Source organism: Nicotiana tomentosiformis, chromosome 9, assembly GCF_000390325.3.
Source record: "Nicotiana tomentosiformis chromosome 9, ASM39032v3, whole genome shotgun sequence".
In the NCBI taxonomy this organism is placed as follows: Eukaryota; Viridiplantae; Streptophyta; class Magnoliopsida; order Solanales; family Solanaceae; genus Nicotiana; species Nicotiana tomentosiformis.
Genome location: NC_090820.1, coordinates 81,653,922 through 81,666,813, shown reverse-complemented (window position 1 = coordinate 81,666,813; position 12,892 = coordinate 81,653,922). Strand labels below are relative to the sequence as shown.

Below are 12,892 nucleotides of genomic sequence, written 5' to 3'. Positions count from 1 at the left end.
AATAAAGCTTGTAGCTGGAGTGTTCTGATGAAACCCACCCCTCTCAAGTCTGGGACAATCTCTCATGATATGCCTAGTATCACTACACTCATAACAACCCCTTTGAGGTCGCGGCTGCTCGTACTGAGTCTGTGATGGATAAGTAGAATAACCACTGTAAGAATCTCGTGCCGGTGGTGCATGGTAAAAACTTACTGGAGCACTCCGAGTAATCTGATGTGCGGACTGAGCTGGCTGACTACTCGAGCCTCCGCTATAATGGGTCCTAGCTGAAGAGTAAAATCCACTGAACCCTCCAGATCTTCGAGACCTTTTGGCCTCCTTAGATTCCCTTTCCTCGCTTAAAACACCCTCAATCTTCCTTGCAATCTCCACTACTTGTTGAAATGGAGTATCAGTTTGCAACTCTCGAGCCATGCATATTTAAATATCATAATCGAGCCCCTCAATGAATCTGCGTACCATTCTTTGATTGTAGGAACTAAGATAGGTGCATGACGGGCTAACTCACTGAACCTGATAGCATATTATGACACTATCATAGTGTCCTGACGCAATCATTCAAAATCTGTGCGCCACACATCTCGGAGAGTCTGGGGAACAAACTCTTTCAAGAACATTTCCGAAAATTAAGCCCAAGTTGGTGGTGTTGCATCGGTTGGTCTACCTTCTTCATAGATTTTCCACCACCGATACGTTGCGCCTGACAGTTGAAATGTAGTAAAGGCAACTCCGCTCACTTCCACAATACCCATGGTGCGGAGAATACGGTGATAATTCTCTCGAAATCCTTGGGCATCCTCTGTAGCTGTGCCACTAAAAGTAGGTGGACTATACCTCTTAAACCTTTAAATTCTCTTTTGTTCTTCTACTGATGCCCCTGGCCTGACCTCAGGCTGAACCGGAATAACAGGTTGTACCAGTACTACACCCGCAACCTGACCAATGTGATCCTGCTCCTCTGGAGTCGTGGTAGGAGTCTGAGCTACTCCCCCAATCTGCCAAATATTTGGTGCAACAAAGATCAATCCAGCTTGAGTTAATGTACCAAACATACTCAGAAACTGTGCTAAGGTCTCCTGAAATCTGGAGGTAACAACAGGTGTTTCTGGTACCTGTCCCCCAACTGGAGCTACTAGTAGCTCCTCAACTGTTGGTCTGACAGGTGCTCTAGTCGCAGCACGTGCCCTTCCTCGACCTCTACCTCGACCCGGCCTCTTGTAGCCCTAGCAATATGTGCGGATGCCTGCTCAGCTAACCCGGTAGCACGTGCCCTCACCATTTGTGAGAGAATAGAGATACAAAGGCTCAAATTCAAAAATCAACAAATTCCGCACGACAGAAATAAAAGAAGTGGAAAATTCCTAACAATTCTATAGCCTCTCGAAGATAAGTACAGACGTCTCCGTACCAATCCTCAAGACTCTACTAGACTCGTTCGTGACTCGTAGAACCTATGAACCTAGAGCTCTGATACCAACTTGTCACGGCCCAAAATCCCACTTCAAGCGTCGTGATGGCACCTAGTCTCCAAGACTAGGTAAGCCGATTTTTAATTACATTTTGAAGCTATTTTTTTATAAGTAATCAAAACTAACAGCGGAACAAATATAAATATACAACCTTCCCAAGACTGGTAGTACTGAGTCACGAACTCTTACTGAATACATGGAATGATCACCAGGACCGAATATACAATACTGTTTGATTAAAATTTAACAGTACAATGAAATGAAAAGACTCCAAGGGACTACGACGACCAAGCAGCTCTACCTTGAATTCTTACGATTCCGCTTTAACTCCGCTCAAGCCCGATATCTCTAATACCTGGCTCTGCACAAAATTGTGCAGAAGTGTAGTATGAGTACATCACGGTCGGTACCCAGTAAGGATCAAGACTAACCTCAATGGAGTAGAGACGAGGTACAGTCAAGACACTCACTAGTCTAATAACCTGTGCAATATAATATACAAAATAATAGGAAACAAATAACATCAAGGCAACATAAAACAACCAATGATATGCACAGTAAGACAATAAAATCACCATTTAATATCGCTCATCAATTAATAAATACAATTACGCCCAGTTAAATCAAGTGCTTCAATTAAATATCTTTCACATATAATTCTTACGAATAAAACTCTTTTTCAAATATAATTTCGTCGAATAAATATCTTCCAAATACAATTCTTTCATATAATTCTTCTTGAATAAAAATCCTTTAAATTAAATATTTTGAATATAATTCTTTCGATTAAAGAGTCACCATATGACACCTCATTTCAAAATTATAAAAATACGGGTCTCAGCCCATTTTCATATATTTCGTAAACACGGGTCTCAACCCATTTTTCATATTTTCACGGCACATCGTGCCCATAATTAAATCATCATATTTTCGCGGCACCTCATTCCCATATTTCATATCACAACTGCACGAACAATTCACGTGCCACATATCCTCATCATTTACTCACAACACCTCGTGCCCAGATTTCATTTTATAATCCGCCTAGCAATAGCCACAGGCTCTCGATTTCAACACAATTCAGATTGTTATCAATTTACCAACAACAAGACAAATTGCACAAGGTATAAAAATAAATACAAGAAAATCAAAATATTACATTAAAATCATCAACACCACAACCCCACATCATCACATATCGTCCCTGATAATAGCCACCCTTATCGCTCCTATTGCCACCCTTATCACTCCTATTGCCACCCTTATCGCTCCTATAGCCACCCTTATCGCTCCTATAGCCACCTTTATCACTCCTATAGCCACCCTTATCGCTCCTATAGCCACCCTTATCGCTCATATTGCCACCCTTATCACTCTTATAGCCACCCTTATCGCTCCTATTGCCACCCTTATCGCTCCGCCCAGACAATATTCTAACAAACACAACCACAGTGAAATGTCACCCTTATACCCACATAATATCAACGGTGAAATGTCACCCTTATATCCTCACAATAATAATTAACACAACACGACAATTTACACGGAAAATTATCACGGCAATATAACAAAATCAATTCATATCACAATTTGCCCAATGGCCACAACCAAATTCCAAATCTACAACAAAGTCAATTAATTTCACAACAAATAGCCGAAGGCTCCACGCAATGTGTACAACACCCAAAAACAATCAACAGAGATAGAAATTTCTCAACATAAAGCAAAGTCTTCATTAACTCTAAATTTTTAATAATTATATAAACATCTCTTCTTAAGCTCATTTAATTAATTATTTGCAGAGAGAAAAATTCAAAATGAAATTAAATTCCAATAATTAATAAACCAGCAAATTCACGGAGTTTCATAAATAATCAAGTAACAATTACATCAAATTGTCATATAACAATAGATTCAACAACAAGGATTTAGGCACGACAAATAGATGATTAAATATATGTCAACAATTATCCAATTTACTACCCAATATGCTCGAGACTTTAACTCAATAAAACTTGCACATATAAACCAAGTACGTACTCGTCACCTTACGTAAATGATTTTCAATTATACAAATTGCACATAAAACTCAATGCCTAAGGGGTAATTCCCCCACTCGAGGTTAAGCAAGATACTTACCTTTTTGAAGTTATGCCGATATTCCAAAATCGCCTTCTTGCTTGAATTGACCTCCGGACCGCTCAAATCTATCCAAATTAATTGTATAACTTCATTAAAATTCATCGAAAATAATTTCGGATAATAATAGGTCAACTTAAAAATTTATTCTAAAAAGTAAACAAAATTCAATGCGGGGCCCGCCCCTCGGAACCCGACAAATTTTTTATGAAATCCGAACACTCATTCCGATACGAGTTCAACCATACCAATTTTATCGAATTTCAATAATAACTCGACCTCCAAATCTTAAATTTGTGGTTTATGAAGTTTCTACAATTTTTCCCAAATTTCCATCTCAAAGTACTAATTAAATGATAAAATCAGTGATATATTCATGTATATTAACCAAATCCGAGTTAGAATCACTTACCCCGATGAATTTCTTGAAAAACCCTCGAAATATCGCCACAAACCGAGCTCCCTAGCTCCAAAATGGGTAATAATGCCCTAAACCCCGTTTATATAGTGCACCTTCTGAACTCCCCTACGCGGTCCACAAAATTCCAAGAGCGGCTGCGCCCCAGGTCCCGCGGTTGCAAAAATAATGGTGCAGCCGCAAAATTCTTGGGATTGCACTGCCAGGCTTTAGTATTTTGGCCATAACTTTCTCTACAAATATCCAAATGATGACTGTTTTATCTTTCTGGAAACTAGACATGAAGGGCTACAACTTACATTTTTGAATCATCTTATAATTCCTTGTAGATCGAAAGATATAGGCTTCTGAAGTCGGACCAGCGGATCTGCAGAACTTCCTGGAGCGCGGCCGCGGACAGAAATGCGCGGTCCGTGAAATTTTGAGCGCGGCCGCGAAATTCTGCTGCTGTCTGTGCCCCTCCTTCGCCTCAGTTCACCTAAATGCGCGGTCCGCGTCCCTCCTTCGCCTCAGCGCCCAAAAATGCAAGGTCCGCGCCCCCAAAAGTGCCAGAACAATATTAGAGTGTCGAAATGTCTGGACTCGCTCAAAACTCACCCCGAATCTCATTCGGAACCTCCCGGATACAAATCATATATGAATTTTAATCATAAAACATGCTACGGACCTGATCGTGCACTTAAAACACTGAAAGGAGGTCGTCTTGACCCGATATTGACCATGGCCAAACTCCCAAATTTCTTAACTTTATTAATCTCTCAACCAATGATCCAAAAATACACCCAAGCCCCTCGAGACCTCAACCAAATATACCAACAAGTCCTAAAATACAATACAAACTTAGTGGAGGCTTCAAATCTCGTCAAACAATGTCAAAATTACGAATCGCGCCTCGAATCGAATTATGAGTTTTCGAATCTCCCAACTTCTATGTTTTGTGCTGAAACGTATCAAATCAATCCGGAATGACTTCAAATTTTGCACACAAGTCATAAATGATATAATGTAGGTATTCCAATTTTCAGGATCGGATTCTGTCTTCGATATCAAAAAGTCAACTCCCCGGTCAACTCTTTTCTTTTAAGCTTCTTAAATAAGAATTATTCTTTTAATTAAATTCTGAATCTTCCGAAAATCGACTCGACCACACCCGCGGATCATAATTCTTATTACGAAGTTGCTCGAGACCTTAAGTTATTGAACGGGGCGTTAATTCTTAAAATGACAAGTCGAGTCATTACAATTAGTGTTTTGCAATGCTATATAACATCTATGTAGCGCAGCAAGGAACCTTGGCTTCAGCTCTTGTCACCTCACTCAATCTTATAGCGAAAACGCGAGTCAAGGAACTCCTCTTCGTGGACGAAATGATCAAGGAATACTCGGAAACACACCTCAAAGAGATTAGGATAGGAATCCATAAAGAAACGATCCAATTAACCAAGTGTTATTCCCAAACGCACACGTAAGTATACTTGATTGTACATGTAATATAAAATTGTAAGTCTAGATATCGTATCCACAGGGACTTGTGATTAACTATTTACTAAATTAAACTAAGACAATTAATCTATTCAAACAAATTTCTAAAGGATGAATATTTAACTAAAACTAATCTAGAGTAGCAAACTAAGTGATTACAGAAAACAAGTCGGCAAGCTTAAAGACGAATTTAATGGCAGAAAATATTCCAGTTCTATGGGTTAGCTAACAATCCCGTTGAGTCTTCCACTTAAACTGTATGATTAATTTATCTGGAGTATTGTTTGATATGGTTAATATTACTCGTAGTATTCTCCCGAAGTGCTACTCGTTATTCAAGCTAACCTAACGCCTATATTCTTATGGAATTAGGATTAATAAGAACACATTAATAATTCTCGTGTATAGTAATCAAGCAAGGCGATTAGGTATATCCCTATCCTAACCGCAAATATGTTCCCCGTAATTAAAGTTTAAGATCTTGCTCTACTCAATCCTATATGCAATCTAGAATTTCCTCTCCCAAGTTCAATCTTAGATTCGTAGATAGTATTCAATTGTTGATCAATCAACAAATAATTAAGCGCAAAATTAAATAAATAAACCAGAATATAAAATAATAAGAATAATTCAAGTTTCAAACTACAACGTTCATGTAGCACCCACAACCCTAGAACTAATAAACTATAAGATTAAAGGAAGAGAAGAGAAGAAAAATTAGTTGAAAGCCTTCTCTAAGCGTGGTTTGCATTCACATACGTGAATTCTCCTTCAAAGTATATTAGAACCTCTCCAAATTAGGTTTAGGACCCCTTTTATACGAGTTGGGACCGTGTATGGCCAAAATAACCATATCCCGAAAGAAATAGGAAAAATCACGCAATGCAACAACGCGCTGGCCTAACGCTGGAATTAGTGACGATTTGCAATTTCATTTCCTTGCTTGCTTTGAATTGTATTTCTTTATTTTATTTTTTGTCTTCCACTTGGGGTGGGGGACAAACACCACAGGGTGTCCCCCTTTGTCTCCTTCCTTTTTACTCTTTTATTTTTCTTTCTTTCACGTTTTATTCAATTTTCCTCCAAATATCTTTATCTGCACACCTTTTTATTCTTACACAATTAACATATAATATTACGTATATTGTAATATAAATAATACTCAAAATATAATTAAAAGTACTAGAATGTGAGGCAACAATGGTTAAATATATGCATTTTTTTATCGAACATCACCACTCCAAACTTAAACGCTTGCTCGTCCTCGAGTAAGCATTAAAACTGTCACGACCCAAAATTCATTAAAGGTTGTGATGGCGTCGGACACCGCTATCAGGCAAGCCAAAAATAAATACTTGATTGGGTTCTTATTTTAATATTTTTGAAATCATATTTCCTTTAATTAAATATTAAAAGGTGGAATTTATAGAGTAAATAAGAATATTTTTAATAAATTTCAATACAGGACAACCCAAATCACCCCAAAATCCGGTGTCACAAGTGCATGAGCCTTAACTAGGAATATAAAATAAAATACAACATCTTTCCGGAATACAAATTCGGACAGGAGAAAGATAAATACTCTGAAGGAGACTCTGTTGGCTGCGGACTCGTAACGTGGAATGCAGCTTACCTAATTCCCCGCAATAACTGGCGCCTTTGCACCCACAAGCCACTAGACATATATGCACATGCACAAAAATGTGCAGCAAGTGTAGTATGAGTATGTAAATCAACGCGTACCCAGTAAGTATCCCGCCTAACCTCAAAGAAGTAGTGACGAGGGGTCGACTTCTACATTTACTATGGGCTATAAATAAAATACTAATGATATAATTAGGCATGGATTACATAGAACGGGTGTAAGCTCGATTATCATGAAATAAGTAAACAATTCTTTTGTTCATAAGAAATTTCCAAATTATTTTCGTCATTTAACCTTTTTTTGGACCTCGGGCCAATGAAAACAATATCAATTATTATCAATTCCAAAGATATATCAAGTGCAAATCATGCCGAGGTCGTACGACTTGCTCCAACATAAATATTTAAATCATGCATTGCCGAGGATCAAACGACGTGAACCATAGATGTATCTATTTAACCTGCCGAGGCATTCGACCCGCTCCACAAAAGAGGAAATACACGCTAAACAACCAATTCAAGATTTATTAAGGGGAAAATATTCTAAAATTTCAAATTCTCATTTAACGGTCAAGTAAATGAAGTTTAACCTTTTTAAAGTTCCTTTACTAAGTTTCGATATGATTTAAGCAATTTATATTAACAAGTAGGATGCAAGCATCGCAATTATAACATGATCTGGGTTCTAGACTACCCGGACATAAACATATTAGTAGCTACGCAGGGACTCTCGTCACCTCGTGCGTACATAGCCCCCACAAATAGAAGCGCATATTGAATTATTTCACCTATGAGGTTAATTCCCTCTTACAAGGTTAGAAAGAAGACTTACCTCACTCCGATGTTCCAAAACCGGCTCCAATGCCGCCCTAACACCTCAAACCGGTGACCGTCGATCCAAAACTAGTCAAATAAGATACAACCCAATCAAAATATACTCTAATACTCATAATTAATCAATTTATAACAATTTCCAACTCCGCTCAAAAAATTGATAAAGCAACCCTCGGGCCCACGTGCCCGGATTCTGAAAATTTTCGAAGATAAACTTTACCCATAACACCACGAACTCAAATATATAATTTATTCCAAATTCCATGTCCAATTTCGTGGTCAAAATCCAAAAATACCAATTTCTAAGTTTTTCTTCAAAATCCCAAATTTCCACAAATTTTCAAGTCTAAACTCTTATATAATCCAAGTATTTAACTTGCAATAGGTGGGAAGCACTGACCTTGACATAGATGACGAAAATCTCCCTTCCGAGAGCTCCAAAAATCGCCCAACCAAATGAAAATGGGTTAAATGAACCCAAGCCCCGCTTTAAAAACATTCTGCCCAGTCCGACCTTCGCACATGCGGTCAAATAGCCGCTTTTGCGACTCCGTACCTGCGAAAACTCCATCGCAGGTGCGGCTCCAGCTCGGCCCAACAATCCCCACATTTGTGCCCCTTGTAGCGCATATGCGCGTCTGCTTCTGCGGCTCTTCATACGCAGGTTCGGTCCCGCTTCTACGGAACTTGACCGCATCTGCGGTCCCAGCCTTTCCTAGCCATAACTGCTTTTACGGCCCTCTTGGCCGCTTCTGCGGCTCCGCACCTGCGGCCAAAACCTCGCAGGTGCGGTTACACCAGATACCGGCTGCCTTAGCATTTCTTCCAAGTCCAAACTCGATCCGTTAACCATTCGGAATCCACCTGAGGCCCTCGGGACCACAACCAAATATACCAACATGTCCCAAAATACATTATGAACTTAGTCGAGCCTTTAAATCACATCAAACAACGCTAAAAACATGAATAACCATCCAATTCAAACTTAAATGAACTTTGAAACTTCAAACTTCTACAATTGATGCCGAAACCTATCAAATCACGTCCGATTGACCTCAAATTTTGCACACAAGTCATGATCGACATTATGGACCTACTCCAACTTCCAGAATCAGAGTCCGACCCCGATATCAAAAATTCTACTCCCGGTCGTACTTCTCAAAAACCTTCAAATTTCCAACTTTCGCCAAACGATCCCGAAATGACCTACGGACCTCCAAATCCACATTCGGACGCGCTCCCAATACCAGAATCACCATACGGAGCTATTCCCAGACTTAGATCCCAAACGGACATCGATAGCATTGAAATGCACTCCAGCCCAAATTTATGAAATCCTTCCAAAATGCCAACTTCCACAATAGGCGCTGAAACGTTCCCGGGTCATCCAAAACACAATCCGGACATACGCCCCAGTCCAAAATTATCATACAAACCTGTTGAAACCTTCAAATCTCAATTTCGAGGTCGTTTACTCAAAAATCACCCTTTAGTCAATTCCTTCCACTTAAAGCTTCCGAAATTAGAATCTTCTTTCCAAATCAACTTCGAACTCCTCGAAATTAAATTCCGACCATGCGTACAAGTCATAATACCTGAAGTGAAGCTGCTCAGGGTCTCAAACTACTAAATGACGTGCTAAAGCTCAAAACGACCGGTCGGGTCGTTACATTCTCTCCCACTTAAACATACGTTCGTCCTCGAACGTGCTAAGAACTGCTCCGGAATTTGCCGAAATCATTAGTCAACACCTCGTGCACCTACCTGTGCTACCACAACCCAGTTGAGCACATTAGTTCGAGCCAATCTGAAGATCTTCCTCTTTATTTAGTCAAGTAAGTCTTAGAGCCAAATTCCAACATCCGGAATTCTCCACCAGGCTTGTTTCCAACATACGAACACCGTATCAATCACTACACACTGCACCAAACACGATTGTGTACCCTTACTAAATTCTTACCATGCACCGCATAATTCACATGACCATAATAACATCCTCTAATAACAATAGCCAAAATTCCACGAATCTGATGCCTACAATACACCTCATGACACGTATAAGTCATGTTCCAACTCTTGAAATGTTGCCACGACGGAAGAGATGTGCAGAAATTTATAACCAACTGCCGAGTCAGCAAATCATTGGGTTCCTTCTCTTGACAAGGACCATTACCCCATTATGAACCAAATAATGATATTTGCTTTTTAATATGCCTCATATAATCCGATCGCACTGATCCCAGGTCCAATAATATTGTCTCACCCAATATAAGTTGTTCATCCAATAAGCCACCACAAACACTACCAAAGGTCTCATATGATGCCAACATGTGCCAAAAATCCACAAACTCGCATGTGATACATAAGGAAAAATGAACTCCGGAAAGAACTGCTCAACCCGCGTGACTAATTAAACAACCGAAAAGATGTTATGAACCATCCTCAGAAAATGAGAAGCAAAACACACAAGAATAGGTATAGGGAACTGTACTAAACATCACATTGTTGTTGCGTGCAACCCGATTCACACATGACACCGTTGCGGTGAGCAACCCGATCCAATCATGATACTCGTTGCGGCATGCAACCCGATCCAAAAAACATCTCCGTGGCAGCATGCCACCCGATCCGCATATAGAAATAAATATGGAAATACCCATCAAGCCAGAAATGTTTATACCTTACGAAATGCCCGAATATCAACCATAAGCACATCAAGTGCATAATACAAATCTTGAGGAGACGGGTAGCACCATATGCTATAAAATTCAAGTACAACTAAGGTGTGATATATGATTTGCATGTCGAGAGCCATCCCGCTCACATAACACCAACGCTACGCGGGACCTCATCACATTGTACAAATAATCAAGCCATCTCACAACCCACTAGGCACAATAGCTTATTACATGAAGTAGCTAATGACGAAATTAACATCCAACACCCGAATACTCCTCCATAAGGAATGCTATGCTGAATGAACACACCCAGGCTGGTGTAGAGTACACATCCACATTTGGACCCATACACGGACCCCAAATTGATTCTGATCGTACCACACTGGGCTAATAACCTTTCAAGGATCCACAACACCCCTTTTTCCATGACACACAAGAACATCCGTCAAATCCAGAACAAACTTCCACAATTCACAACCAACTGAATAGAGCATCTTTCAGGCCTAAACTCTCACATTAGCGATAGTACCAAATCTCCATACTTGGTTTGAAATCTTTAATCAATGGAGTGACTACATGTCACACTTATACAATCTTCCCGTGGGATATGCTCCCACGACCTTCCGCACCAGGTAACAAGTCCGCATATCCATATCACCGGCCACACTAATGCTGTAACGCAAATCAAGAAGCTGCAAATCAGTACACAAAGCCTCTTACACAGGACATCAATATCAGGTGATGCTAAAGACAATACCACCTTACTCTAAACATCTGAATTCTTCCCTGATCATTTGAGCTCGTGACATTCTTGTCAACACCGAACCGCAACCTTGATCCTCAGCTTCCAATTTCCCATGCCGCTCACTGCACCTAATATGCCAATACGTGTGAGTACCGGAATTCCATAATAACCCCTGATCCACTAATAGGATAAACACTTCATCATATAGAAACCTTTTACTTAGCTCATTTCAGAAGAACCAATACAACACGCAACTAAATTCCCAAACCGCAAAAAATACAACCTCATGTCGTAATCTAAACTACCATAACTCTTCCGAAAATCCCTTTACACAACAAAGCCATAAGAATTGAATACCTCCCAAATCAACCAAGTTGTGGTGGTGCTCAAGCCCAAGTGTACAACCACAAACCACATGTATAACTTCACGCTAGAGAAACTGGTCACTGCCATAACCGTGCTGATTCAACCATTACCAACCGAGCCACTTCTTCTAATTTACTTGGGACTTGCCCTAGAAATAATAATAGCTCCATTCAAAACATCATGAACCCAAATCTGCACTCATCCTGAGTGACCTTATTTCACGAGACCACATTGTCTCCAAAACACACGAACCATCTCATACCCTCCTTATGCGCATATTCGCATCTTCAACTAGTACACCCATTCTGAAAATCCCTCTATGAATCCGAAGTTATTTTCTCCCATTCCTCCAATGCTACACCGCAGACCGATGATAATATAGAACACTCTAAGCCCCTTTCATAATCCACTGCAAAAGCTCGATACTTAACCATACTACTGGCTCGAAATCCTTAGTCACCGCATTGTTGAGAGTCACCCACTCTGACTTGTTCTCGAATATAATCAAACTCCAAGGCCCTGTTGGCACATGAACACCCTCTCAAAGAAGCAACCGGCTGAATTCCTTTCCTTGTACATCACATCTACACGAAGCATAAACTCTAAGTCTTCCCAAAACCTGAACATAAATCGATAAGGCCAATTGTAGCACACATTCCTTAAGTCCTTGGCTCAAATCACCACTGATGTTCACTTTCCTTAGTCATAGCAACCCACCAATATGCCGATAACCAGAAACCTCATAAGTAGACAATCATGCAATCCAATCGTAGGCGGTGGGGCTCTCCCACTTAAGCTTGAAGCTACCATTACACGACCCTGGAACCTACCAAGATTCCTTACTGACATGACCTTGCGCAATCGACTCGCCAAATTCCTCGAAATCTTCTTGTTAATCATTTCATGAACGCTTTGAATCACTAACCACATTTACATATTCGACCTCTTACTGGATAGCCAGTAAAATTCTTCGTAGAAGCTTTATCAACACTACGCAACAGTTAACCTGCTCATCAGATTTAACCCACATGTGGAAATTCCATGCTGACATCTTCCAACAATGTTGTACCGAGCACAATTACCACGAAACCAATAAACCACCCTGAGCCCATGC

General features: G+C 40.0%; 1 protein-coding gene across 1 annotated transcript in view; it reads right to left on the bottom strand.

Moving 5' to 3' along the window:
• Nucleotides 1–848: 848 nt before the first annotated feature.
• Nucleotides 849–12,892, bottom strand: part of LOC138899090 (uncharacterized) — a 32,928-nt gene continuing 20,884 nt past the window's right edge. The window contains exon 5 of the mRNA XM_070185206.1: nucleotides 849–998. Coding sequence (XP_070041307.1) covers nucleotides 849–998 — 150 coding nt within the window. The remainder of the gene's footprint in view (nucleotides 999–12,892) is intronic.